Below are 27,893 nucleotides of genomic sequence, written 5' to 3'. Positions count from 1 at the left end.
AAAATGGGTTTCTTTGGAAGAATAGGAAACTTCTTTCGAAATGTTGGAAGAGGTATATGGAATGGAATAAAAACCGTAGGAAGAGGAATTTGGAACGGAGTCAAAAATATTGGTAAAAGAGTAGGTCAGTTCGTTGGTATTATACCTAAAGACCCTGAACCAGAAGAACAAGCTCCTGTTATACAACAGCCTGAACCTGCACCACAGTCTAGTTGGCAACCAAATCCAACACCTCAACCGTATTAAAATTATATTTTTACCGTTCGATAGTAGTTGTATATGAAACTAAGTTCTAAGTAAAACGCGTGGTATAATGGAACTATTCTCTTTCTTCCATCTGTTGTAAACCATACTTGAAAGTCTGAAATACTTCCACTCGGTGGTTCATATAGCTTTGTAGGTTTTTCGTAAAAGTCATTTGCCAAGCATAAAAAAGAGTTTTGTGCGCCAGAAAATGAAGCATGAACTATAATAGCATCTGAGTCGAAAACATTTTCATATGTTCCATTAGGGTTTTCGACTTCATAAAAGTTCGGGTGTACTGGATATTCTGCAGGCTGATTTAACATCCTCAAAAATCTATACCATGCCAAGTTGTTATATTTTGTAGAAATATAAACGTCTTCTCCAAGGTCTTTATTCTATCGATTTTAACAGTTGCATTTTTCCTGTCATAAACAATATCGAGATGGTACTCTCCTTCGTCAATGTTGTACTGTTTTGCATATTCGAGATAGATATCGTTTATTTTTTCTTGAAAAGCTTGAAGAGTTGTTTCTAAGTTTACAAGCAAATTCACTTGTAAAAGTTTTCCCTGTTCAAATTTCTCATACGTACGTTTTTCTTTGTTATAGTATCGAACTTCAAAAGCGACCGTAAATGGGAAACCATGTATGGCTTCTGAAATGAATTTCATTCTACGAAAGCCAATAGCTTTTGTGACGGATGGGTCTCTTAACCATCTTAGTGGGTAGTCAAAACGATAGCCTTCATGTTTTACGGTCTCTGTCTCAAACTTTTGACCGACGTTAGTAAAAAGTTCATCTAATGGTTTAGTCGTAGCAACTCTTGAATTTTCTTTTTCTATTGGAAGCATTTTTTATCTAGAATAAAAATGTCGAAAGAAACAGCGTCTATGAGAGAAATAAAACACAACCGACAACTCATTGTACAAGCTCTAAATAAGAACACAACAAACTTTTCAAACTATTCTAAGATATCTGAGTCATTGAAAGAAGGAAACTTAAAACTGACGATAAACCCATTGACAGACGAGTTTCTGTTTCAAGACAGTAAGAACCATACTGTTTGTATAAATCCAACAAAAAGAACTTTAAACGAGAAACCTATAGATGAACTTCTTTTGAAGGCAGATATTGACAACAAAGCTGACAAAGAGTATGTAGATGCAACAAGAGACTATATTCTCGCATGGACAGATAGAACATACCCACAAAAACACCATACACATAACATCTATGACGTAGATGAACTACCAGCAATGTTAGATGACAAAGCGGATAAAACATATGTTGACAATAAAATGTCAAGTGAAGTGACAAGAGCTGACAAAGAATATTCTAAAAAGACTCATACACACGATTTCTTCGCAACTGTTGGTATAAAATATTGCAGGAACGGTTGAAGAACCTGATGGAACTGGTGGGGATGTACTACTTTGGAAACCTCCTAACTTTCCACAAGGTTTAACATCGGATGAAGACATAACGACGATGAAATACACTAGATGTAGAAATGTCTATGTCATGGAGGATGAAAACAAAGTTAAATTCACTGCTCAAGATTTATATGACAACAAAGCTGACAAAACATATGTTAACGTTGAGTTAGATAAAAAAGCTGACAAAACATATGTTAACGATGAGTTAGTTAAAAAAGCTGACAAAACAGAGCTTCAAACGTTAAAGACAGAAATACTTCAAACAGTATATCCTATAGGTTCTATTTACACGTCAATGAACTCTACCAGACCAGAAGTAGTACTTGGTTTTGGAACTTGGACTCAAATAGTCGACAGGTTTTTGTATTGTGCAAACTCTTCAAAGGAAACAGGTGGAAGTAAAACGATTTCAGGTGAAAACTTACCTGCACACAGTCACTACATAGATTTAAGTACAGCTGAAGCAGGTTGGCATAAACATAGATTTTGGGATTGGTCAGCAATGAAAAAAGGTAAAGGATACGATGTTAAAGACGACGTTCAGTTTGCTATAAATTGTTTCTGGGGTAGCACACAGGGAGAAGGAAACCATACACATCGCGTTTCAGGGTATACGCAAACAACGGGACAGAGTAAAGACTACATGCCACCTTACATGACAGTTTACGCATGGTATAGAAATGCTTAGTCGTCATTTTCAACTTCTTTAGCATATTCGTCAGGAGTTGTCTTATATTTGTTAGGAACTGTCTTTGAAAGTATACCACCTTGAACTTTGACAAGTTTGAAACGAGGTCTGACAATAGTAGTTTTATCTTCTGCTTGCAGTCTGTACATTTTGCCATGTTTGCCTAAAACTTCATAATATTCTCTTGTATACTTTCTTCTATTTTTACGAACACGAATGCGAGTACCTGTCGAGTTCCCATTGTTGTCATAGTCAATAGTATTTTCATATGGGTCGCGTTTAGGTATTTCTATTTTTACTTTGTCACCTTTCTTAAGTTTGAAGCCTGGCATTCTTTCTTGTTTGTCTCTTTTGACTAAACTATTAAATATATAGTCTTTCTCTAAGTCGGGGTTGTTTTTCATTTCTTCGGGGGAGTGGTTTCCCAAACCTTTTTGTTTACGGTTATTGTAAATATTTAAAACTTGTCTCATCTTTGCCATGGAGAAATGTCTATATTTGTCGTCATATGACATTTCATTTGCCTCACCACCTTGTGGTTGGTTTAAGTCTCTTAAGATTTTTATACAACTGTCAATGACACCAAGAGCAGAATGGTTTTGGTCGACAATGAAATATTGGTTTACATTTTTTGAACGCAGATAGTTTTTAATATCGTCTGATTTGAAAGAACTTTCACAGTCAGATGTCAGTTTTGTTGGATGGTATTTGTCAACAAATATTGTCAAAGCAGTTTTCACATCTAAAATATTTTTGGACTGTAATGGTATGGCTTCACAGTATCTTGTGTTTTGACCAACAAATATTAGCCAGTATGGTGGTCCATCTTCTCTATACCTCGGAATGTTTTCCAAGATATCCATAAACCAAGCATTTGGTGTTGAACTAAAGATTTTTACCATGAGTGCTTTCTTTGTCGCTTTAGAAACATAGGGGTCCTTGTTTGGATTCGTCATTTTTACCCCATAAGAAATGGGTTTATTTGGCGCGTTAGCAGGAGTTGCATCTAGATTTTTACCCGCAGTGGGAACAATAGCCAGAGGTGTATTTGGAGTTGGAAGGAAGATTTTGAGTACATTAGGTATACTGAAAGAGAAAGCACAACCTATTATACAAACTGTACAGAAAGGTTGGGATGTAGCACGAGATGCAGCAAATCTTATTCCAAATCCTGAAACAAGAGGAAAAGTTCAAGGATGGATGGACAATGTAGGAAGACAAGCAGGAAACTACTATAACAAAGCAAATGACTACTATAACCAAGCAGGACACTACATGGACCAAGGTGAAAGATTCTTTAACAGAGGATATAACCATGCACAACAGTGGGTAAACAACAACCAACCGCAACCACCTCAAACTTGGGGAATGTAAAGTTTTTTACTGAGATGAAATGAACAATACAGCATTGAGACAAATGGGCTCGAGATGGATTTGTCGGCTTCCAGCAGTTAAACTACGTGTTTGTCAAGTCCTCCCTATACCTCAGGAAGTTTTAGACCGACTTAAAAAACAACAACAACCAGTTGAAAACAAACCAAACTAAAATTTTTTACTGAGATGAAATGACCGAAGAAGTTGAAACGGTAGATTTGACACCACAAACAAAAAGTTCAGAACCATTGTCAAAACCTGTCAAAGAACTTACAGATGAAGAGAAAAATTCAATAATAGAAAGTGCCAGGTCTGGAAATACAAACCCTAACTACAAAGTCACTTTTCATAGAAATGGAACGGCTAGTATCTCAAAAAAGAAACAGACTCTCACAAATAAAATATTGAAGTCTGAAGGAGCTTTCGAGACAACAGATGGGAAGGTATTCTTCACTGACCAACAGTTCATTATAGAACATCTCATTGACTTAGAGTCGAAATATTCTAAACTTTACAACAAACACAAAAAGTTGAAAGGAAAACAAAAACAAATGGCATATGATATTTATGAAGATGTTAACGACACAACCATACCTGCAAGTGAGGTAAGGTCAGAGGAACCGAAAAGTGACGAAAAGCCGATAGAAGAAGGTGAGCCAAAAACTGAAGATAAACCAAAACCAAAGTTTAGTTTGGAAACTACTAAAACAAGTCAACCTTCATTAGCTGGTATGGGTTGGCGTCAAAGGCTTCTGGTAGCGGGAGGTTATGTTAAGTAAAGAAAAAAATATTTTTTTATTTTTATAAAAATGCCCCCATATAGAATGGATAGAAGGTCTGCTAGAATAAAAGCAGAGTTAGAAAGATATGGTTGGAGAGTTTCAAAGAAGTTTAAATATAGGAAGGGAAGACCCATAAAAGTCTATGACAAACTGGCTGGTCTGACCTATGAAATGGATTTGGAAACAGCGCGCGCCAACTATCCAAACAGACTAGAGAGGTTAGAAGAAGAGCGTCTTATAAACTTGCCTTTCGATGTTAGTGAACCGCAAGTTGAAGGACACGACGGCTTTGCCAGATTCTACTGGAAACATGACGAACAATTGCATCCTTTGAGAAGGAAAAAAAGGTAGTGCAGAGGATGGTCATGCTCCCATGGAAAGAACAAGATATGCATATGAGAAGTATCGTGAAGTTAGAAGTCAAATTACATCTGGTCGAACCTTTACAGTAAACTTTGACGAAGGAAAGAACAAAGAAGGCTTCATGGGTGTACTTGCTGCCATACAAGACGGAAATAAGAAAGGATACAATCTCAGATTGACTATAACAGATTTGGACGGTCATATATACTATGCACATGGCAATGTCACAACAGCTGCAATGCTTCTTGACGCTTTCAAGACTACAAAGAGAGAACAAATGGTTGACTCCGACTCAGACATTTTGAATGCAATTGAAGGAATTGCAAGTGTCAAGTTCGAATGGTACCAACCTAACCCTCAAGCAGTCAGACAACATGTTTGTTAGATGAGAAATATGAAATGGCATACCATTTTAAAACGTTTTTAAAACAGTATATTTTTACATATATTAAATGCTTCAGGTTGAAAAACAAAGAACAAAAGTAGCAGATACAAAACCGTTAGACTATATCTTTACAAACGCCGGTAGGACTATATCAGATGAAGAAATTTCATCCGGAGCTTACAGGTTTGACTATCCAATTCGTTGGCTTCAAAGTCCTTCAGATGCAAAGGCAATAGGATTTAGAAGAGTTTTGTTTTCAAATAGAACTAACGCGTTTATGTTCGCAGTATATTTTCATGGGCAATATAAAGGTTCTGATGGTCTAATAGACAAATTTGACGAAATGAAAATCTTTACAATTCGTTCAGACGAAAGTCTTGAAAAAACTCTAAATGACTTTCAAACTCAAATAAACAAATACTACTGGGAATTTCAAGAAAAATACGACTCTTTACTAAATGGAACATACTATCTAAAACTAGAATACGACAAGATGAACTCCACCGTTTCATTTCAAAAGATTGAAATTAAACCCTCCAAGAGATACAGAGTTTTTATATTGGGGAGTAGACAAACGTTCTTGGCACAATTTCTTCGGTTACTAAACCAGAACGAACCATTACCACCTGACGGTCCTTTTAAATTTATACTCCCACAACAGATTTGACAGTTTATAGAAACGTGTTCGATCCTCAAAATGTCATGTGTCATGCAAGTTTCAGTTCAAGCAACAACAGTTTTCTTTGTATCGGTAAGGACTTTTATGACTTTGCTTCTAAATTCTACGAACCACCTAGTAACAGTTTCTCTGACTTTCAAGTCTGGTTCACAACAAACGGTGTGCAGCATATAATACCATTGTACTATGACTTTTATCTCGAATTGTCTTTCATATACAACTACGGAAAAGTGCTGAAAAAGTATTGAAAAATGAGATGTTTAGGTTAGATGGTTTTAGGTGTCACTACGTCACCAGGTCCCTCGGTCCCTCGTCCCTCGGTCATTTTAACTTCTCTGAAAAAGTGTGACAACATGACATTTAGACAACAACACAGGAGATAGATTTCATCGTATATGTTTTGTGCTGAAAAAGTATTGAAAAATATATTTTATGTTAGCATGTTAGATCTCACCTCTTTTCTCACCTCTTTTTTCACCTGTTGAATTTTGTATAAAAAAGCAACCGTCGACATTCTGGCGGTTGGTATATTCTTCACAAATGCTTGTTTTGAGGTCGAGCCACTTTTGGCTCCACCTGTTTTTTCAACCAAAACTCATTTTTTTTCGGCAAAAATATATTTTATGTTAGCATGTTAGATCTAACAAACGTTTTCTAACCACTTTTCTAACATCGTAGAAAACTCTCGAAATTCATGAGTTTTGACACTTTCATAAAAAAATAAAAAATAAGTTAGTTTTTTTTAAAAAAATATTTTTTATTTTATTGTAAGAACATGTTAGCAACAACTTCCCAAACTCGTTAGTCATGAACCCAACTTCAATGTTAGTAGAGATGAAAAGCTTCATTCCTTCTTCATATACTTTCGAAACAGAAATCCAGAAGATAAAGCAGGAACTTCTCCAAGGAGTTTTAGACTGTAGTGCGAAAGATGAAACAAATGAAGAATATCTTTATGAAATGCAGGATATTATTGACCATCTACCTAAACTTCCTGAAATACAACAACAAAAGCTTACTATTCCAGAATTCGATGAAATAGAAGTCAAAGCAACTGACTCAGTAGAAACCAAGAAGTTCATACGTAAGGTAAACTATGAGTTTCTTGGATTTCATTGCAACCACAAAGTCATGGACAAAGACTGCGATATGGTATATAAAAACATCTCTGACATATACAAATCTGAAGAATTTAAGACCTACGACAACTTTGTTTCGTTAGTTGCAAAATGTGTATGGCAGATAAGAGATAAAGATAAAAGAGGTAAAGTATGGAACGAACAGATAAAACCAGCAACTTTTGAGTTAAAGAAAACCATTGACGCCTTAGTTGTTCTAGCTGGTTTTATTTCAATGTACAATGCTAAAATGAACCCACAATGTTCAAAATGTAAAGCAGCAATGAGGAAATATAACTACTCCGTCAAAGAGATAGAACGTATGCGAAACGACTATGCTGACTTAAAGAAAGAAGCAGAGAAACCAGCAGAAGATAAAATGGACATGTTGACATTTCTGAACAAAAACTATCCAACAGCTGACGATTTCCTTCTTTCAGATGTCAAGAAGAAATATAAAGAAACATTCGGCATTGTGAAAACTTTTGACATACTGACAGAAGAAATAGAAGCTACAAAACTGTTTAGAGTCATGAACCATCGCAACATATACCATGTAAAACGCTTGTAAATAGTTATGTTAGAAAACATGTTAGAAAACATGTTAGATCTAACATTCTAACATAAACATTATTTTTACTGAATTCCGTATGAAATTTCATGAGTTTTGTATGTTTTAGACCATGTTAGAAATGAGGGTAGAAAACGGGGTAGATATACCCTTCTACCCTAAAATATATTTTTGCTGAAAAATGACCAAATTTCATGAATTTCCTTAAGATAGAAAAAATAAAATTAACGCTAGTTTTTTTAAAATATTTTTTTTTATTTTGTATGTAAGAACAGGAAATGACAAGCACTGAGTTTGAAACAGTTAAAAAGATAGACAATGAGACCAAAATAGTTAGAATAGGCGATTTAAACGTAAGATACTCAAAGAAATACAAAAAATATTCTTTGTCAGACATTTTAACACTATCTGAAGGAAAGAAAGCACACGACTGGGTTAGAAATGCTTCTACTCAGAAAATTTTGACAAGAAATCCTGAGCTTATGATATCGGTAAGATTCTATGGAACAAGAGCATATCTCATCGACAAAAGTCTTATACCAGTAGTTTTGTTCTGGATTGACCCAGTTGTTGGATATAACTTCATAACATATGGTTCATTCGATACTGAACGTTGCAGTGAAGGCTTACTTTACATCGTTCAGAAACCGAAGGACTTCAATACAAAGAGATATAAGATAGGAAGAACATTTAATATAACTCAAAGATATGACAGTATAGTCAATAGAGTTAAGGTTGCGTTTGTTAACGATATGAGAGCTGCTGAAACAGAACTACTTGAAAAGTTTGAGAAAATGTATGGTGCTCCCACGAGAGGTAAAGAAACTTTCGAAGTAGATGAGATAGCTAAAGCTATAAAATTATTTGACGAAGTTGCTGAAAAATACATGTAAAGCGTTTATTTTTGGTCTTTTATACAAGATAGAAAATAACGCTAATTTTATTTTTTTTTATTTTTTTATCCGGAATATAAAGACAGAAATGTCAACAACAGAGAACACAACAACTGCTATCGTTCATGAAGCCATAAATGAAGAATATGAGTGGGTTCAGTTTAACAAACAACTCCGTCTCATTCGTTCGGTCAAAGACGATATGTACCAAATGCAAAGTATTTTGACAGCATGTTTTGCTCCAGATACTAAGGTTCCTAAAGACTGGTTTAGGAACCAAAGCACTATTGAACTATTAAATGAAGCACAGCGAGACAGACTTTTTTCTGAAAATCGTGAAGAACAGCGAGTGGGAGAAAAACCCCAGTCGCCAAAACTCTATGAAAATCGTGAAAAATTGCGAGTGGGAGAAAAACCCCAGTCGCCAAAACTCTATGAAAATCGTGAAAATTTGCCAAATGGTTTGAGAGGTTGGTATGTACATAGACTTCTTGTAAATGCTGTTGCAATGTGGGCTTCGCCTCGTTATGCTTGGAATATTTACAGACTTCTTGACGAAATTCATAGACAAGAACGTGAAGAGCTAGAGAACAAGCTTGAATCCAAAGACAAAAACATACAGAAAAGAATACCACGTTCGGTACCAAAAGGAAAGGAAAAGAACTATAAGTATATGATTTACACTGAAGAGATGGAAAATGAAGAAGACAGAGATATGGTTATGTTGCATTTAGTCAGAAGAAACAACAAAAGCTTTTACGACTTAGCTAAGATTTACAAATCTGACAGAAATTGGTTCTATCGCGAAAACTTACCGATTTCAATGACACCAAATGAAGATGTGAAACAAATAGTTCAAGATACGTTACCTCAAACACACTATGATATGAAAGGTTGTACAATACTTACATTCAAAGAAGATTTGCCATTGTTAAAGGAAAAAATAACAGAGTATTTTGACAACTTCAAACAAGCAGAGTAAATGAACCATTTATTTTTCAAGCTTGACACCAAAGATGGCTCAGGTAGCTCTAGATGGTAAATTGTCTTGTCAAATCCTTCTGACATTCCGAGTCCTTCCTTCCGACAGGAAAAGTTTTTCCTTCCAACAGGAAAAAAATTTCCTTCCAACAGGAAAAGTTTTTCCTTCCAACAGGAAAAAATTTTCCTTCCAACAGGAAAAAATTTTCCTTCCTACAGGAAAAAATTTTCCAGTTGTCCGTCCGTAAACCATTCAAATTTTCGAAAATTGAGAACTTTTTGGCCGACCTTCAGGAAAAATTTTTCTTTCCGACAGGAAAAGTTTTTCTTTCCGACAGGAAAATATTTTCCTTCCAACAGGAAAAGTTCTTCCTTCCGACAGGAAAAGTTCTTCCTTCCGACAGGAAAAGTTCTTCCTTCCGACAGGAAAAGTTCTTCCTTCCGACAGGAAAAGTTCTTCCTTCCGACAGGAAAAGTTCTTCCTTCCGACAGGAAAAGTTCTTCCTTCCGACAGGACACAAACGAATGTCCGACGTACCACCAACCGAGTCCATTCCAAAGCCAGAAGAACCGACAGCCCCAGCACCACAACAGACTAAGACTAAAACACTTACATTTTTACGCTTGACTTTTTACAATTTGAACTTTGTTCGCGTAGATATGAATTCTGAAAGAAGTATGAGGGTCTTGTATGACTTTGTACTTCTCCCATAGTTCATGTCTGTCAAACTTACCTGCCATGGACTCTTTCATAAGTTCCATGAAATCGTCTTCGGACAATCCGGGGAAAAGTACAATGTCAGTAAGTATTCTCTTTACATCCTTACTTAAACTCTTGGCTGTCTGTACACAAATGACAACAGAGATGTTAAAGTGTCTGAGCTTCTTAAGAATTCGACACATGTCTTGTTCTCTGTTCTTTAACAAAGGATGAGAAGCAAAGTCATCTAAGATAAGAAGACATCTATGAGGGTAAGTCTTCCAATCGTAAGATTGCAATTTCTTCGAAATGTATTCTATCTCTTTCTGTTTGTTTCTGAAGTGTTTCTTCTCTAATATTCTCTGCATTTCCTCATTTGGGTCTTTAAACTTAGAATTTATATACTCATTTATAGCATTGTACTTCAAAACTCTTCTTTGGTACTTCTTTATCCAATCTAACAACTCAGAGTCTTTTATACATACTAACTTAGACTTTTTTATAATATCTTTGAACGAATTGACGGTTTGGTCAAATTGACCAGAAGTACTACAAATAACAACTAACTCATAGAATGGGTTCTTCTCATCTAGTTCTTGTTGTTGTGCAGCCATTTTAAGATAAGTGAAAGTCTTACCCGACGCAGGTGGTGCAATTAGACCTGTTATACATTCTGAGCAAATAAGAACTTGTCATGTATAGGCTTTATCTGAGCATTTTCTAACTTCCTCTTGTTCTTGTTTAAAACATTCTCAAATTTCTTGTCAGTCATTGTCAGCAAACTTTTTTTCTAACATATTTTTAGAAAAATTAAAATTTTTATCTTTTTGAAATGTCTAGCGATTTCGCTATCTATATTCGAGACAAGCTTTTCGACAGCAAACATCTGTAGACCATAAAATCTTACATAGTGTAAACAAGAAAGGTGAATTTGTTCTAAAGTTCTGTTTCTGGGAATATGACAAGAACCATAAAACATTAAGCAGAGAAGTCTTAAAATTTGTCAATGACAGACTTGTTGACAGAGATGACGGCCGATTGGAAAGCTGAAGTCCAACAAAAGTTCTTAGAATGCAAAGAAGACACATGCGCTGTTCTTGAAGATGAAATAGAAAACAGAATAGAAGAGCTATTAAAGGACAAAGACCTTTTACAAAAATATGGTTCTGAGAAGTTTGACATAACTCCACCAGAGAAGAAGAAGAAGAGAGAGAAGAAAGAAAGAAAGTAGAAGAAGAGAAGAAAGAACCTGAACCAGAGAAAAAGAAATTTGACATGTAAAAATAAATTTTATTTTTAGAACATTTCTGGGTCAATGTCAATGTTCTCTTCCTCTTTAGGAGCAAACACTGGCTTAGACTCTAAAATCTTTTTACCCAATTTACCTTGAACTTCAACTATCTTAGACTCATAATATTCATAGTCGTCTGCTTTCTTTGGTTCATAAGGTATAACAAGTTTGTATGCTTTGCCTTCTTTAAGGTTTGAGAACCTTCTGTCAAAATTTTCTTTGACTGTCAACATACCGTCAATGTCTAAGTCTTCAAATTTCGCACCATTTTTAGTCACAATAGCAAACTTAACTGGTTCGATGTTCCAAACTTTGCTGAATGAAGACTTTTCAAAATGGTAGAAGTAAACATTCAAATAAGCGAATGGGTCTAGTTCTTCTTTGACTTCTGTCATGTACTTGTTGACTGAGATGAATTTTGCCATCTTTTCTATCGGATAAAAAAAATATTTTTTTTAAATTTACTCATAAAAATTTTTCTTTGTATATACGCCGTTCTGTATGTCTAAAAGATTTTTGACATTTGCCAAGAATGTACGTTTAGAAGCTGCCATATAACCATACTCTTGACAATATTGTTTATACGAGTCGTACAATGACCTTTCATCTAAACACTCAAAGTTAGTCTCATCTATAAACAGTTCATAAACACTCTTGTTTGCTTCTAACAATGTTTGTCTTTCTTCGGTATGTGGAATTTGTCTTGGATTGAACTTAGAAATATCTAATGTCATGAAATATGAGAACAAGTGGTTGTAAAAGTCAGATGTCAAAGTTTCTGACAAAGCGTCAAAATATTCTGTATCTTGCATATGAGAATCTGACGTTCTGACAACTACATATCTTCTGTCAGAACTTTCTAACTTCATCGAACAACATTGTTTGAAACCATGACGAAGTTTGCAACATTTTCACAAACTCTTTGGTCTTTATATTTTCTTTCAACAACTCCAACTTTGTCTGTTATAAGACTCTTCAAAGCATCTGAGTTTAAAACTTTTGTTGTATCTATACTTTGAAGTTCGTTACATACTATAAGTTTCATATTCTCTATTGAAGAGTTAAATTTACCGCAGATGTTTTCTATGTTTGTCATATTCGGGTTCGAATAGCCCTCTAACAGTTTGCACAAAATATCTGTAAAGAAAGTGTTCTTACCTGTTCCTTGTTTTCCAATTACAATGAGAGCAGTTTCATTTTTAGCACTTGGATGTTGTAAGATGTTTGCAAACCAACATAAGATATACTCATAGACTCTTTCGTTTCCATTGCATATAATTTCTTTGACATGGTCTAACCAAGCTTCTATAATATTTTCTTTCCATTCTACTTGTTCGTATTTATATCCAGTGAAGATAGAATAGAAGTTTGGAGAAGGTGTATAGAACTTTATACCACGAACTGAAAAAATCTTCTAACTTTGACAATAAGATATCCCAAGCATCTAACATCTTCATGCCAACTTGTACAACTTTTATTTTCTTAAGTTTCTGTCTACATTCTTGTTCTGAAACTATTGTTGCTCTTGGTTTGTTAAAGACTACATCCCATTCTTTCATAACATAACATTCTGGGGCAGAGTCGACATAAATGACTAAACGTTTCAAATTCTCGACTGCTTTGTTATAGTCTCTAAATGGACACATATTTCTGAAGGCTTGGAAGTCATAAAATCTGAAACATCTATTCTGTACATTTTTATAAAAATAAAAAAAAATATTTTTTTTATTCTTGACTTTGTTGTTGCATTGTTGCATTTGTTGTTCTTGAGCTATTTGTTGTTGAAGTTGTTCTTGTAGTACAATACTTTCACCAGTTTGCATCTTCCAATTCGAAACTTTCTGCCGTCATTGACAAATACATAGGACATAAAAGTTTTACAGGAACAAAGTTTGCGTCAACTAAGGTTAAGTTTATGTTTGCTAAAGTGTTTGAGTTTACTAAAGCTGAAAACTCTGCATTCGAATGAACAATAGGCAAACCAGCAGAGAAAGTGTTGTTTATACGCATGAGTATCTTTTGGTCATAGTAGTTTCTGTCGACATTCGAATAACACTTTGAACCTAAGTTTGAAACAATATATAAAATAGGTGTACTTAAAGTCAATGGAACAGACAAACCTTGTATGACACCTTTTCCTGTTATAGGAAACTGTTGGTAGTAAAAACCAGATATAAGTTTTGTATTATAGCTCATATTGTTTATAGTAAACTCAGTCGGACATCCAAACATAATGAAACTGCTCTAGTTGCAGCACATGTTACACTCGTCCTTAAAGTATTAATAAGTCAACAAAACCTGTTGGTGGTATATCTGAGTAAGTATCTTCAAAGGAGTATTTTTTACCATTCACAACAATAAAATCTTCTGGTGTCAAAAGAGCAAAACAGGCTTTAGTCGTCATTGTGTTTAAGGTTAGTTTACAATACCGTCCTTGAGGACTTTGTAAGTTTGTTGTTATAGAATTATATGACTCAGGGTTTTTAGTCGTAATAGTATAAACCACTATGTCTTCTGCCATTTACATATATTTAAAAGTTTTTCTGAAAGTGGAGAAGAACTTCATCTAACTTTCACATGGTGTTTCTTGAAGTTCTCTGTCTAAGAAGTTCAAATTTTGTAAAGACATAGAACTTTCCTTTGTCTACACGAACAAACAAAACAGGGTCTTTCATATCGTTCAAAAGTGTGTAAAGTCTTTACATGAAATAAAGTCTATATTGTTTTTCTTCAAACATCTTTCAAGAAGTTTTGACATTTACTTAGCAACTAAATTTTAATGAAATGTTGTGGTCGTCAAATATTTTTATGACGTCTGGGAAACTATATTTTAAGTTCAACGTTTCACCTCCTTTCATAACGTATATCTTGTCAATGACATTATATGAAACACCACAGCAAGCAATGTCGGGCTCTATTTCTTTGATGTTTATATCGTCTGCCTCTGTCAAAAGTTTCAATAGTTCTTTCAAAATTTCACGAGGTGCGATGACATATGAGTTCACTTTTACAGGGTTGTGCTCAACCAAGTTTAACATTATACCCAAAGCCTGACAAATCTTCTCCTGAGTTTTAAGTTTGTCTTTAAGTTGTTGGTAGTCGTTTCGAATATCTGCAACAGAACTTAAGTCTCTGCTAACTTCAGGGTATGTTGGTTGTTCTTTTACAGGAACAATTGTTATACCATCTTCGTCTTCGTATGGTTTCCCCACTTCAACATCTCTTTCTTTGACATTGACAACAACACTTTGACTGTTTGTTTTGAGTTGGTGAATTTAACTTCACATCTGCCACCGCCATTAAACCTTTTGAAACACTCACGCTTCTATTTTTCGGAAATGACATTTTACTTAGAATAAAAAGATGGACGTATTCGGATATCTCTTCGAATTGAAGCAAAACAAGGTTTACACACACAAACAATACAAGTTCATTGACAGAGTAGTTCTTTACACAAACAATGGAAAATGTTATAGAATAGCAATATTTGCTGAACCAAAATATTTTCATAAAGCAAAGAAAGTTGGTATAACCGAGATGGTGAAAGTTCTTGAAGCAGACAAAAATATAACAACAAAACTGACCGATATTTCTAAAGGTAAGTTTATAATACAATTTTATGTCAAAACTGGCGTACTGTCAATATTTGACGGAGAGAAGTCAGTTCAAGAACAACTTACTGACCTGCTGCCAAATCTGCTCGATGGAAGCTGTCGTTATACCAATCTGAGGAGCCCCAGCAGGTTTCATCGAACGAATCTTCAAAGAGCATCTTCCGTGAAAAGTGCTATTGGTTTTGTAAACTTCTTTGCTTTCAATTCATCTGGACCGTCTCTGTCACCAGTATATTGTATTTGAACTGTACCAACAGTTGAAATACCACCCATAAAGTCTTCTGAGTCAGCAAATGGAATGCCAAGCCAAAAGTTTGAACGGTCTCCATTTGTATATTGAGTTTTTTGACCTCCTGTATGAGTCCATACTTTCACATATGGCATAATAGAACTTTGCATTTCAGGGTTAATGGTTGTTGTGAAGTTGTTGTTAAAGTTCATAGCATCTAATGTCAAGTTGTAATGACTCATATCCTCAACTGTAGAATATTCTTCTCTTGGATAGTATTTGCCATCTATGTTTATATGGTATTTAATACCAGGGTTGTAGAAGCAAGAATAGTCATTTATAGTTCGTCTGAACAGTACAAACATAGTATCTGCATGTTTCATTGCAGTTGTTAAGGCAATATCTGTTCTTGCACCTGGGTCAGCACTTTGGTTTCCAATTCACCTGCAAAGTCTTGACAGATATTTGGTGTATAGGGAACATAAGTGGAACTGCAATATATTTGGCAGCTAAAGCATTTGAAATATCTGGGTCCAACATATAGACTGCAAGTCTGCTTTCTATTCTCTTGCATTCAAACTTTTCGCATGTGAACTTAACTGGGTCCCAAGCATCTCCAGCAGCATTGAAATAATAGTTTACTTCAGTGTTGAGGTTTGAGAAACCAAAGTCTAAGTCAACTTTGTTTTTGCAAAAGTCGGCGAATGACATTTTATTTGTTCCCACTACTTCTGTAAGAGTGAATGGGTCTGTGTTGGTGCAATGACTAAGTTATTTTTTGCTTGGAGTAAGTTCGATAGAAATTTTTCCTGCCCAGTTTGGCAAGTATCTTAAAAACCTGAAGATGAGGAAAGATGACAAAGGAACTCTAAGTTTCAGTTTTACTTTGGTTACTGCTGCTGCAGTTTGTCCAGAAAGGTTAACATAAACTCCTGGAACGCTAGGGTCAAGTCTTCTTATTTTCTCAATAGTTGCATACTGGTCTGTTTGTTCTCTAGCTTGTGGTTGTACTGAGTTTCTCAAAGCGAACCATTCATAGTTTGCCCATGTTACTGTTTGAACTAAGTCAGAGTTAGAATATATCTTATATCCATGAAAACTTCTGGAGCATATTGGTATCCGACATAGAAAATTCCATTGCAACCTTTCTTGTCAGACAACTTGGCAGAAGGTTTTATTTCAATGTCTTGTTCCACGTATAAGAAAGAGTTGTCAATAGAAAATTATATGAAACCTGTCGCAAGCAATATCTACTGTTGTTGAAGAACCTTCTCCAAACTCACCTACGTTTCCATAAGAAACAGCAGTTGTATATTCGTAAGTTCCAGGAACTATTTCTGACCTTCTAATGGCATTGTCGCATTCGTTATACCATTCGGAAACATTTCCATTCATAGCATCCAAAACTGTTGGCGTTATATTCTGAGCGGCGTACATTTCATATGGGTAAAAATATAGAATAGTTGGGTTTATATGTCATAATAGAACCCACTCCGACCAAGCTTTACTTTCTTCCTGACTGAGTTTTTAACTCTTCTTTTTCCTTCATTGCCCTCTGCTTCAAGTTGTTGCATCTTTGCCTCATGTTCACCTAGTATGTTGTAAATTTCCCATGTCCTTTTTGCCTTTGGGCTCTGGTCGCCCATCTCAGGTAACCTATATCCTAGAAAGAGTTTGTCATAGTTTGTATTTGAGTCGTTGCGTATTGTTTGCATGACTCTTTCCTGAGTTTCCGGTTCAAGCTCTTCAAACAGTGCCTGTCCATATGGAATATGCTCGTTTCCAAATATATGTTTTTGTAGCCATTCTGGTTTTCTTTCCATGTTACCAACTATATCTTTTGTGAATGGGAAAGCTTTTACCCAATCTTTCAGTCTTGCGTCGTTTATTTCTGTAGTTGGTTTTATTTTGTCAAGGAACATGTTTTTCAATACTAACATTTCATTTGGTACTGTCCATTTGAGTTTTCTTAAATATTCATCCCTTCTCGGTTCATTGTCTGCAAAGTAAGTTTTTATGACATTTTGTAAACTTTCATTTGCAAGGTCATGTACAATAGGTTCTCTTCCTTCTCTCTCCCTAACTCTCTTTCTAAACTCTTCACCAAATATACCATCTCTATGGTTCTGTGTAGTTCTTTGAGATAAATGTTCTAGAACGTCAGGTGTTATATTTCCATCAGCCATGTTCATTTCATACTGGTCCAAAATATCTGCATGTTTCATATCTTTCAATGGCATTAAAGCCGCGCTGAAAATACCAGCTATATCTGGTTCACCATTGACTTCCATTGCGTCTACAACTTCTTGGAATTGTGGTTGTAAGTTTATGAACCACCTATCCGGGTTAGCTTTATGACCCCATCTCATTGTAGTTCCATCGTCTGCAGAAACAAAAGTAGGTTTGTTTCCATCTTGGTTAGGTTCTGAATGAACTTTAAACAATGTTTCATTTCTATATGTTTTTCTTGAAATTTAACCTTTTATTTCACCGAGTTCATCCGAAGATTGAACGTTAAATGCTCGTAAGTAAAAAGGGTTGTTGTATTTGTGTACATTTTCTTTCAGTACTTCCATTCTATGCTGAATATTTTCATCTGGTGTTGGAGTCTTTTGTATGTCGGCAAACATTTTTCGATATTCTTCTACTATGTCAGCTGAATTTTTTTTTACTCTTGGAAATATTCCATATTCTCCGCATACTCTTGTTGAGGGTCAAGATTTTTTCGGCTGTTCCAAATCTTCATCTAGTTCTGTGAAGTTAGTTTCCAAAGGAGTGACTTGTTTGTTTCCTTCAGGCTCTTTAGCTGTTGTTGCTGAACTATTTCTTCCATGTCTGGTTGTATCTGACTAGTTCTTCCTGTGGAGTTTCTTGTACCTCATCTGCTGGCATTTCATATATTCCGAGACCGTTTTTCAACAATTTCCCTATCTAGTCATCGCATTCATAAGCTTTTGTTCTTTCGTTCCGTCTCTATTTTTTACGCGTTTCATGACGAAAGTTGAATTGTCATTTTAGCTCTGACATCAAATATCTCGGAGTAAATTCGTTCATGTATGTCATTTGGATGATATGCTATTAAATCATATCTCTTAGCGAGCTTGTATTTTCCAGGTTTGAGATTATATCCGTTTTGGTGCTGAGCCATAAAGCTAAATAGGTTCGGGTCAGTATTTCCTTCCTTGAACTTTCCAATAGCTTCTTTATATCTGTCACTAAAGTCAATACTATCTGGGAAACCACACTCTTCTTTAAGCATTTTTAAGAATTCTTGGTTTCCTTGTTCTCTACTTCTTTTATGTCCTTGCTCTGTTTGTGGTTGTTGTTGTGCTGGATTTTGAACTGTTGGTTGCTGTGCTGGTTTTTGAACTGTTGGTTGTGGAGGTGGTTGTTGTGCAGGGTTTTGAACTGTTGGTTGTTGTGCTGGTTTTGGTGCATGCCTGTGTCTGTGTCCATGTGACGATGTAAATGTCATAGGTAGTCCTGGTGCAGGTGCTTCTCTTGGAGGGTTTGGTGGTATATAAATTCCACCAGCTGGCACATATGTTCCATCTGCAGCGTAATGTCCTACCTGACTTTTCGTTCTTAAGAAAGCATTTACTAGGTCTGTTTTGGTCTGTTGTAACTCTTTTTCTTGACTTTTCACAACAGTTGCTCTAACGGCGTCATAGGCACTTTGAACTGCCTGTCTCGTTGCTGCGTCTGTTATTTTCGTCATATTTTGTGCTACTTCTTTTAACTCTTTGTCGAAACCTTCAGACTTCAGTTTCTTTCCAGATGAGAAATCGTTCACTTGTTTCACCTTACTATGAAGAGCTTCGAAGGCGTTCTTAAAGTCAGCATTTGTTAAAGCTTCATTTGAACTATCTTCATCCGCTTGTATTTTTGTCCTTATTGACCCTATGAGTTGGGCTGCTTTAGCGTTGGCTTGGGCATCTAACCAGTCATTGTTAGCTTTTATATACTCTGCGCTTTTCATTGCCTTTTGCATAGCCGCGTCGTTATTTTTACTTTCTTGTGCTAAGTTTTCATACTGTACGGTTTGGTTTTGCAACTGTAAAAGTTTTTCTGCCTTTACATTTGCTTCAACTTCCTTTTTATACTCATCGCTATCCATATATGTCTTCAGGGCTTTTTGTTTTATCTCTTCATCTTTCAGTATTTTATATTGAGTAGTATGGTTTTTCAAATTTATGACATCTTGTTCCATTTTTGCTACTTCTGCTGCTTTTTCTGACACTTTTTTCGCATATTCCTCTGTACTTAGTTCTTTCAGTTGTTCTTCTTTCTTCTTTTTCTCTACGTTTAACTCATTGAGTTTCTTTGTGTGTCTGTCATATTCTAGTTTCTTTTCGTTTTCACCTATTTGCTTCTGTATGTCTATGTTTGACTTTTTGACATCTGCTATTTGATTTTTGAGTGAACTCAAATTCATTTGACTTTGAGGGTTATAGGCTGTTCCGTCTGCAGCTCCACCATAGCCTGCCATTTTCGCTAAAAGTGCCGCTCTTAAACCTCCACTCTGTGCACCAACAACTCGGTTTAAAAGCATAGGATTGCTTGACATTTGTTGCAACATAGTGGGGTCATTCAGCATTTGTTGTTGCAACTGTTGTTGTGGTGTTAGTTTTACTATTGGATGTTTCAATGCTCTCTTCCTCTTACGTATATTCTTACGTAGCTTACGTGGCATTTTAAGTGAAGTAAAAAACGGTTTTTGACAGATGTTTATATGACACTTTTTGTTCAGCACAAAAAACTACTCGGTCAAAGTGTTGTCAGTTTTGTAAAATAACCGTCCTATCTCCGTGCCTATGACGAAGAAATCTTGACAAATTCAAGAGGGTAGAAAAGAGGTTAGAAAAGAGGTTATATCTAACCTTCTACCCTAAACATTATTTTTGTCTGATTTTACGAAGAAGTCTTGACAAAACATTTACGAAGAAGTCTTGACAAAACATTTACGAAGAAGTCTTGACAAAACATTTACGAAGAAGTCTTGACAAAACATTTACGAAGAAGTCTTGACAAAACATTTACGAAGAAGTCTTGACAAAACATTTACGAAGAAGTCTTGACAAAACATTTACGAAGAAGTCTTGACAAAACATTTACGAAGAAGTCTTGACAAAACATTTACGAAGAAGTCTTGACAAAACATTTACGAAGAAGTCTTGACAAAACATTTACGAAGAAGTCTTGACAAAACATTTACGAAGAAGTCTTGACAAAACATTTACGAAGAAGTCTTGACAAAACATTTACGAAGAAGTCTTGACAAAACATTTACGAAGAAGTCTTGACAAAACATTTACGAAGAAGTCTTGACAAAACATTTACGAAGAAGTCTTGACAAAACATTTACGAAGAAGTCTTGACAAAACATTTACGAAGAAGTCTTGACAAAACATTTACGAAGAAGTCTTGACAAAACATTTACGAAGAAGTCTTGACAAAACATTTACGAAGAAGTCTTGACAAAACATTTACGAAGAAGTCTTGACAAAACATGAAAACATATATAATTTGTGAAAAGTGAAACATTATATAATGTTTTCGACCAAGAAGACTAACAATTTTCCGAATAAAAACTTCATTTATACTAAACATCTTCGGGGCTAGAAGGCACGAAGTGCCTGGAAGCCCCACTACCTTTTTTTTTTTTTTTTTTTTTTTTTTTTTTTTTAATAGTATGATAGTATCTGAAAATAAAAATACACATTATAAGCAAAATAATGTTTGTTGGATAAAATATGAATAGATATCTGTTCAAATCATATCGATGTAAATCATTATTCATAGAATATGATTCCAAATAGAATTTATCATAATATTTTCTCCACTGAACTAAATGCATCATGCAATTCAATATAAAATAGCAATTCACTTTTTTATGAACTTTAGATTTCCATAATAGTCTCACAATTTTTTCAAAAGAAAACTCAATTACAATTTGAACACGTTTGCAAAATCTAGCAGAACACACTACAACAATATGCTTCCTTACAGTAAATCCCATTTTGAATACTTCTTAATTACAGAAAAATTTTGAAACATGAAAAACAATCAATAAAATGAATTTCTTTTCAATTTATAATTGTTCCAACATGCACTATCTTCAGTTTGCCTCCATTCTAACGATTATTTTCAAGAGCACGTTAATTAAATTTTCAATTACATTCAATTATTGAATTTCGTTTAGACCCGCTCAAATTCCTTTATTTTTTGAGAGCTAAACTTTTTCCAATTTGCAAATTTACCCTCCTACATCATCGTTGCACAAACAGTTATTAAATCGAATCGTGGAAGAATCATTGTGCCTTAGTGGTACATGGTCGTATTCTTTCATGTCTGAGGTTCGAAATTTAATTAAAAATATGAACTCGAATGAACAAGTGAAGATCTTTTCAGGACTTCTTGAATGCATTCTGAATACAGAAACCAAGGAACTTCAGCAATTTAAAATATCTCAACTGACTTGCTTTATTTATAAATTAAATCCAAATTTATTTGATGAAATCTTATCTGATTATCGACCTTCTTTTGAAGATCAACATCAGAAAATAAAAACAGATTCTGAGCTCTCTAGAGCTTCATACCTCCTTATTTGTGGATTAGGAAACCATTGATATGAAAATTAACAAATATTCCATGCTTTCAAGCATTTTCTTGTTTTGTATATAAATATTGCTGTATAGATTATAACTCTATCTTTTTTTTATTTTTGGGTCTATCTACAACCCTAGATCTCAAAATTGAGAGTACTCATTGAATCAAGTTCTTATATAAAAATCATTGAAAAGAACAAAATCAATATCATATCATAATTACAATCCTCAAAATGGTTTCTATGGAAGGATGCATGATATAATAATATAGAAACCTTCCATTCGGCAAAAAAAATATTATTCAAAAACAATACAGAAGTTATTAGAAACAATATAGGACGTAGTCGATAAAAATAGTTTATTCGTTATATATATAATACTAATTATTGATAAATCTAAAAAAAGGAATAAATTTCAAAATAATTCTCTTGAAGTAAAGGATAATTGGTAATGGTAAATGCAATTACGATCCGTTAAGATTAGAGCTTGCTTTTAGAGATATGGCCAATGATGCTCACGTCTTCATCTTCATTATCCATACCATAGTCATCTAAAGGAACTCCATCTTCATATATTTGACCAATAAAATCAATCTTGTTTATAGCAATGCATGGAGGGTCATCGTAGCATGCTTCGTCTTGAATAAGTCTGATAAATTTAGCACGATGAGTTTCTGAAAATTTATAAGTCTTATCACGGCAACGTCTCATTTCATAGTCTCTTTTTACTTTATGAACTGTCTTCCATGTTGAATTATCGTTTGAAATTTGTAATGACCAGCTAAATAAGCAGCATTCGCAGCAGTAATGAACTTCATCATAACAGCAGCAACAATCTGTTCCGCTGCAGCAACCAGATTTAATATAATATCCATTGAATTCAAACATCTTGTTTTTAAGATTGAAAATAATCCATGGATGGTCTTCTTTATGCTTTCCACAATTTGAGCACCAATCATATTCCTTGTCAATTTGGTCAAAGGCGTACTCTGGTTTTGTTAATTGTCTACTTCCATTAATATACTGAGATGAAGATCCACTGACATAAAATTCAATCAATCTGTTCTTATATGCTTTTTTTAATATAGCATTGGAATCGGATAGCAAATTTTCGCATAAAAAGAATAGCATTTCCGAAAAATTTGTTTCGTACCGAAATGGCTAACAAAAAAGTGACAGAAAACCTTAAATTGCGCGGCAATTTTAATTAAAAAAATAAACATTAATTTTTGTGATTGATATTATGCATTTTATTTATATTATATAAGATTTAAATTTAGGGGAAAAATTGGAAAAAAAATAAGATTGGAAGTCTTTAGGTAAGAAGGAAAGGGCAAGAGATATATAGTGTACCTATATACCTCTTGCCCTTTCATTCTAAGTAGAAATGGGAGAAACTTTGTCCGCATCATAAGTTATGCGGACAAAGTTTCTCCGATTTCTAATGGGAATTGCAGGCTATGAGGCACTGATATATAATCAGTACCTCATAGCCTACAATTCCCCTTATTAGACTTCCAAACTTTGAGTTAATGTCTTGACATTAACTCAAAGTTTGGAAAACTTCTCGTAAGAATCAATCGTCAAAAACCTCGATTGCAGTTATATTCATTGTGTTAAATTTGATTTATTTTGAAATTTTTATAAATTAAATTTTATATAACATAAAGCGTTATGAATTAGTATTTCCATATGAATTTTATCTCGAAAATAGTAATTCTGTACAGTTATATTTCGGTTAATTTTGGAAATTTCTAGGAATACTTTAAGATAGTATGATTATATATAACTCTGCCTTCATGATTTATTTTAGCTTTCGCGCAAATATCAGTTAACTTAACTCCATTATTTGATTTTGTGATGGCTTCACAAAGCCAATCAATATCAATCTCTTCTGGAGAATGTCTTCTCATCTAGAATATTTTCAATACTTTACATACAAACATTTTTATTTCTAAAAAACTTTTTAATTTTTTCTAGGATATATGAATGAAAATAGTTAGAACAAGATTTTGAAGCTCAAAACATTAAAAATTATTAAAGATTTGTATAATATGATTAAAAATGGGAAATAATATGAGGCAATATAAAGGAATATGAATATTAAATAAATATATCTAAATAGAAAGAATCAGAAAAATCAAATTATTGGCGCCAAAAATGTCACCTTTTTGGCGAGCCATTTCGGTATGAGATAGCATTTCCGAAAAATTAATAAAAAATTATTCAAATTGAAATACTCTGTTTAAGGATGCCCTTACATTCCATAAAAATACTTGAAATATATGATTATTATTGTAGTAAAACTTTGGGGCTCTAGATCGCTTTCTATGTCGAGTTGAATGAGTTTTAAATTTTCAAAGAAATTCTGAAGAGTATTCAAAAGTGTAAAAATTTAAAAATAGAAATATATTTCCCCTTATTTCTACTAAAATAAACTTGAGTTGCAAGTAAATATTATTATTTCACAATAATTATGAAATTTTCTCTACTTACACTAGAATACGCAGCACTTTTTTGGATTGCCGTTTACAATTTCCAAACAAAGCAAGATATGGGACACAGCAATGTCTTTTTTTAACTATGTTGTTCGACCTAGTTTAGGTACCATATCGTAAAGCTGTGTACCAAAGATCCAGAGATTTTTCCATGAAATGTTAGATCAATATGCAATCATACTTATATTTCTAAAATAATCGAGTTAATACCAATAAATTCATGTTAAATTATAAAATATTGTATTTCATTGGTGAAAAATTAATATATTAATATATTTGATTGATCAAATTTTAAAAACTCATCGGAAAAAAAAACAGGATGAAACTCATATTATATACTATATACACATTTCAAATATGCAAAAAAACATGATGGTAAGTCTGTCGCGTTTTTTCAAAAAAATCCAGAGGTCGGAATAATAGTTATTGTTTACTAACATTGATGCCAGAATTTTCTCTCGCATGCAAATTTTTTGTGGTTTGCATACTGTTGAATAAACCTTTATTTTTATAAAATTAGATTTTTTAATTTCTTCATATTAGATCTTTTTTAAAATATCGTTCCGTCAGGCTTTTATCCAAAAAGGAATGACTCTACTCAAATATTTGAACAATTCCTGATGTTACATGTTCTTGAGTTATATCCTTTATAAAATTGAGAGGAAAATCAAAAAAATTGAATAGGGTTCATTCAATTTTCCTAATCTAATAACTTCATGAATGTTAATTTTGTATCCGTATAATCAATATGGTAGAATATCATTGGAATTTAAAAAATTGTGACGGATTGATATTTTGATTATGTACGATTTTGGCCTTAAATCAAATCTGATTATCGTGAAAAACAATTATTATTCATAAATATTATTAGAGTTAGTAGCTTATAAAAAATTAATATATATGGCAGAATATCAGATTCTAAATTTAAGTATATCAAAAGTTTTACGTGCACAAAAAATCTGACATGGTGAGGGCATCCTTAAATGCCAATTTGGCATTTTTAGATTTCACGTTATTTTTTTTCCGAAAAAATTTCGATAAGTAGTAGGATATGACGGGTTGTGTGACTTTTTTTGTAAACGTAAGAATTCATACAATATCGAGCGATTTTGTATCATTTTTTTTAACATATGAAGTAAAAAATGTATGATTCTTACGGTTTTTATTCTTACGTTTTTGAATAAATCAAGATTTAAAAAATTTTCAAAATTGTAAGACATTTACACTCAGCCCATACATAATGAAATAAACACATTTTAAAAAATTAACATTAATTTTAAAATAATTTATTTTTCATCTTTTATAAAAGAAGCTATATATAGATGATGTCAGATATTCCGCGATTAATTAAACATTGTTTAAATCCTGAATGGAATCAATGGAGTCATAATCAAAGACCTCATAAACGAGTAAAAGATTCACTACCATAATGAAATAAAAAATAAACTTCTTACGAAAAATTAAACGCAAGACTATCAAAAGATAGAGTTGAAAGAGTAATGGTAATGATGAAGAAGAATTTGATGAGTTCAACATAGAACTTTAAGAAACTAATGATTATTTGAATTTATGAAATCAATTATTTGATTCATTCTTTCTTCAATCTCTTCTATTCTTTTTGTTAAATCATCTATTTTCATTAATGAGGTGATTCTTGATTGAGGAATAGATTTCAAACTAACCACTCCTTTTATTTTTGAAATTTTGAATCCATCAACTTTAAACATTTTATTCAATTTACACGTTGTCAATTCTTCAAATAATTTTTTATTGTTAGCATAATAGTCATTAAATTCTTCAACAGATGAAAAAATTTTTATTTCAGTAATTGGTTTAACAACGTTTATTTTTTGTTGAACATTTTCACTTTCATTTATTTCTTCCTCCTCTGTTTCATTTATTTTTAAAATTGGTTTCATTTATCATTAAATAAAAATTAGAATATAAGTGATGAAATATATTTTTTAATTAATATTAAATCAACTATGGCGGCAGGATTCTTTAAAAAATTATGGGATGGAATTAAGAAAGCTGCGGGTTGGGTTCATAAAAATATTATTAAACCCGTTGCAAACTTTTTGGCACCAGTAGCGAAAACGGCAGGAACTATCATAGGTGGAGTATTAGGTACTAAAGCAGGTAATCCGGCGATGGGAGCACAAGCAGGTAACGCAATTGGTGGAATTGCTGAAGGAATACTTAATAAAATAGGAGGTAGATAGTGGAAAAATAAATAAATATTATTTTTATCTTAGTATCGGTTGAAGTCTTTGATAAACTTTTTCTCCTTTATTTAAAACTTCTCTTATTGGGGCAGTTTTTGGCGTTATTGATTCAGCAATGTCACTAATTGCTTCTTTATTCTTAAATATCCAATTTGCTCCCTTCTTCATTGTTTCCCAAACTTTACTCGCTCCTCTTTTTACTTTATCCCACAGTTTCTTAAATATACCTGCAGCCATAGTTGATTATTTCATTAAAATTAAAAATTCATTTTCATCTTTTAATTTTGATTTTTTATTTATTAATAAATGACGACTAACTATTTGGTGCCAAACACTAAACCGATTAATGGAAATGTGTTTCATTCATTCGAAAAGATAAATGAAATATTCGCAAAGAATGACGGTAGAAGATATTATAGAGAACTTGAAAGTTCATGCTATGACTCTGATGCTCCATATTTTGATGATAAACAAACTCATTTAAGAATTACAAATCCGGCTCATGATGTGAACCAATTAGGTGACACATATATTAAACGCAAAGTTAAAGCAACTCTAGTTTCAAATAAAGCTTTCACATGTGATGCCGCTTTTAAATGCATACGTTTATTCGTTGGTTACAAATCATCAAATCAAAGCTTTAAACAATTAGAAGTAGAAACCGAAAGAGGTGATGCCGGTTATCTTCAGATGGATTGTGCCCGTGAATCTTTCGCATTTGCAACATATAAACCAAAATCAGAAAGGAAAGTTAAAAAGTTTGTTCATTCGTTATATAATAATGTTCAAAAATATGATAACTCAGTATGTGGTAAATATATTGACCCTTCAGAAGTTTTCAAGAACGCAAATGAAGAAGTTGATATCACTTTTGATATGATTATTCCGGTAAATGATTTGTTAGCATTTCAGGCGTTCGATGATTATCCTAAATCATTTGGTGAAATCATTCTTAAATATTATGTTTTCAGGGATACTTTAGTATTTTGTCAGGTTGACCCGTTAAGAGTTGCTGATTTACAAAATTACGTTTATGAAAAGATAACTGATGAAAATTATGAAAAGATTATGAATCATGTTTATAAATATGATCGCAAATTCCAACAAATCGGACTTCCTGCCAAATTAATTACAAGCTTAGCCGCTACATCTGCTGACGCAAAGTTGATGACGTTATTATTTCATGCACAAAGATGGAAGTTTTAGAGGATAAA

General features: G+C 33.5%; 13 protein-coding genes and 5 pseudogenes across 18 annotated transcripts, besides 3 other annotated features; 10 read left to right on the top strand and 8 right to left on the bottom strand.

Annotated features, from left to right (window-relative positions):
• Nucleotides 1–21,032: part of a mobile genetic element that runs on past the window's edge.
• Nucleotides 4–246, top strand: TVAGG3_0427430 (serine threonine-protein phosphatase family; the record flags this gene model as incomplete). Its single annotated transcript, XM_051233682.1, has 1 exon — nt 4–246. One exon carries the CDS (start codon nt 4–6, stop codon nt 244–246), a length of 243 nt encoding a protein of 80 aa, XP_051103412.1.
• Nucleotides 349–1,096, bottom strand: TVAGG3_0427420 (annotated as a pseudogene). The gene has a single exon. A coding segment is annotated over exon 1 (748 nt).
• TVAGG3_0427410 (phage tail repeat-like family) lies at nt 1,115–1,573 on the top strand (the record flags this gene model as incomplete). The annotated part of the gene is made up of 1 exon (XM_051233681.1): nt 1,115–1,573. A coding segment is annotated over one exon (459 nt), but the record flags the coding sequence as incomplete, so codon positions are not given.
• On the top strand, nt 3,342–3,743 carry TVAGG3_0427400 (uncharacterized protein; the record flags this gene model as incomplete). The annotated part of the gene is made up of 1 exon (XM_051233680.1): nt 3,342–3,743. The coding sequence occupies one exon, from the start codon at nt 3,342–3,344 to the stop codon at nt 3,741–3,743; it is 402 nt and encodes a 133-aa protein (XP_051103410.1).
• On the top strand, nt 3,935–4,522 carry TVAGG3_0427390 (phage tail repeat-like family; the record flags this gene model as incomplete). Its single annotated transcript, XM_051233679.1, has 1 exon — nt 3,935–4,522. One exon carries the CDS (start codon nt 3,935–3,937, stop codon nt 4,520–4,522), a length of 588 nt encoding a protein of 195 aa, XP_051103409.1.
• Nucleotides 4,568–5,273, top strand: TVAGG3_0427380 (annotated as a pseudogene). The gene has a single exon. A coding segment is annotated over exon 1 (706 nt).
• On the top strand, nt 5,341–6,200 carry TVAGG3_0427370 (annotated as a pseudogene). The gene has a single exon. A coding segment is annotated over exon 1 (860 nt).
• Nucleotides 7,084–7,641, top strand: TVAGG3_0427360 (organellar and viral DNA polymerase type B; the record flags this gene model as incomplete). The annotated part of the gene is made up of 1 exon (XM_051233678.1): nt 7,084–7,641. The coding sequence occupies one exon, from the start codon at nt 7,084–7,086 to the stop codon at nt 7,639–7,641; it is 558 nt and encodes a 185-aa protein (XP_051103408.1).
• Nucleotides 8,139–8,534, top strand: TVAGG3_0427350 (organellar and viral DNA polymerase type B; the record flags this gene model as incomplete). The annotated part of the gene is made up of 1 exon (XM_051233677.1): nt 8,139–8,534. A coding segment is annotated over one exon (396 nt), but the record flags the coding sequence as incomplete, so codon positions are not given.
• Nucleotides 8,623–9,464, top strand: TVAGG3_0427340 (KilA, N-terminal/APSES-type HTH, DNA-binding family; the record flags this gene model as incomplete). The annotated part of the gene is made up of 1 exon (XM_051233676.1): nt 8,623–9,464. A coding segment is annotated over one exon (842 nt), but the record flags the coding sequence as incomplete, so codon positions are not given.
• On the bottom strand, nt 10,134–10,829 carry TVAGG3_0427330 (protein of unknown function, DUF4106 family; the record flags this gene model as incomplete). Its single annotated transcript, XM_051233675.1, has 1 exon — nt 10,134–10,829. One exon carries the CDS (start codon nt 10,827–10,829, stop codon nt 10,134–10,136), a length of 696 nt encoding a protein of 231 aa, XP_051103405.1.
• Nucleotides 11,081–11,496, top strand: TVAGG3_0427320 (annotated as a pseudogene). The gene has a single exon. A coding segment is annotated over exon 1 (416 nt).
• Nucleotides 11,633–11,931, bottom strand: TVAGG3_0427310 (protein of unknown function, DUF4108 family; the record flags this gene model as incomplete). The annotated part of the gene is made up of 1 exon (XM_051233674.1): nt 11,633–11,931. A coding segment is annotated over one exon (299 nt), but the record flags the coding sequence as incomplete, so codon positions are not given.
• On the bottom strand, nt 16,819–17,979 carry TVAGG3_0427300 (annotated as a pseudogene). Its single transcript has one exon. A coding segment is annotated over exon 1 (1,161 nt).
• TVAGG3_0427290 (protein of unknown function, DUF4106 family) lies at nt 18,611–18,805 on the bottom strand (the record flags this gene model as incomplete). Its single annotated transcript, XM_051233673.1, has 1 exon — nt 18,611–18,805. The coding sequence occupies one exon, from the start codon at nt 18,803–18,805 to the stop codon at nt 18,611–18,613; it is 195 nt and encodes a 64-aa protein (XP_051103403.1).
• Nucleotides 19,735–20,042, bottom strand: TVAGG3_0427280 (protein of unknown function, DUF4106 family; the record flags this gene model as incomplete). Its single annotated transcript, XM_051233672.1, has 1 exon — nt 19,735–20,042. A coding segment is annotated over one exon (308 nt), but the record flags the coding sequence as incomplete, so codon positions are not given.
• Nucleotides 21,033–22,292: 1,260 nt separating the features above from the next.
• TVAGG3_0427260 (uncharacterized protein) lies at nt 22,293–23,107 on the bottom strand (the record flags this gene model as incomplete). The annotated part of the gene is made up of 1 exon (XM_001298453.1): nt 22,437–23,087. One exon carries the CDS (start codon nt 23,085–23,087, stop codon nt 22,437–22,439), a length of 651 nt encoding a protein of 216 aa, XP_001298454.1.
• A 172-nt stretch (nt 23,108–23,279) lies between these two features.
• Nucleotides 23,280–23,486: a mobile genetic element.
• Nucleotides 23,487–24,205: 719 nt separating this feature from the next.
• Nucleotides 24,206–25,432: a mobile genetic element.
• A 1,268-nt stretch (nt 25,433–26,700) lies between these two features.
• Nucleotides 26,701–26,916, bottom strand: TVAGG3_0427230 (uncharacterized protein; the record flags this gene model as incomplete). The annotated part of the gene is made up of 1 exon (XM_051233671.1): nt 26,701–26,916. The coding sequence occupies one exon, from the start codon at nt 26,914–26,916 to the stop codon at nt 26,701–26,703; it is 216 nt and encodes a 71-aa protein (XP_051103401.1).
• Between the last annotated feature and the right edge of the window lie 977 nt (nt 26,917–27,893).

The sequence above is a fragment of the Trichomonas vaginalis genome, chromosome V, assembly GCF_026262505.1.
Source record: "Trichomonas vaginalis G3 chromosome V, whole genome shotgun sequence".
Lineage (NCBI taxonomy): Eukaryota > Parabasalia > Trichomonadida > Trichomonadidae > Trichomonas > Trichomonas vaginalis.
This window is presented reverse-complemented; position numbering and strand designations above follow the sequence as displayed.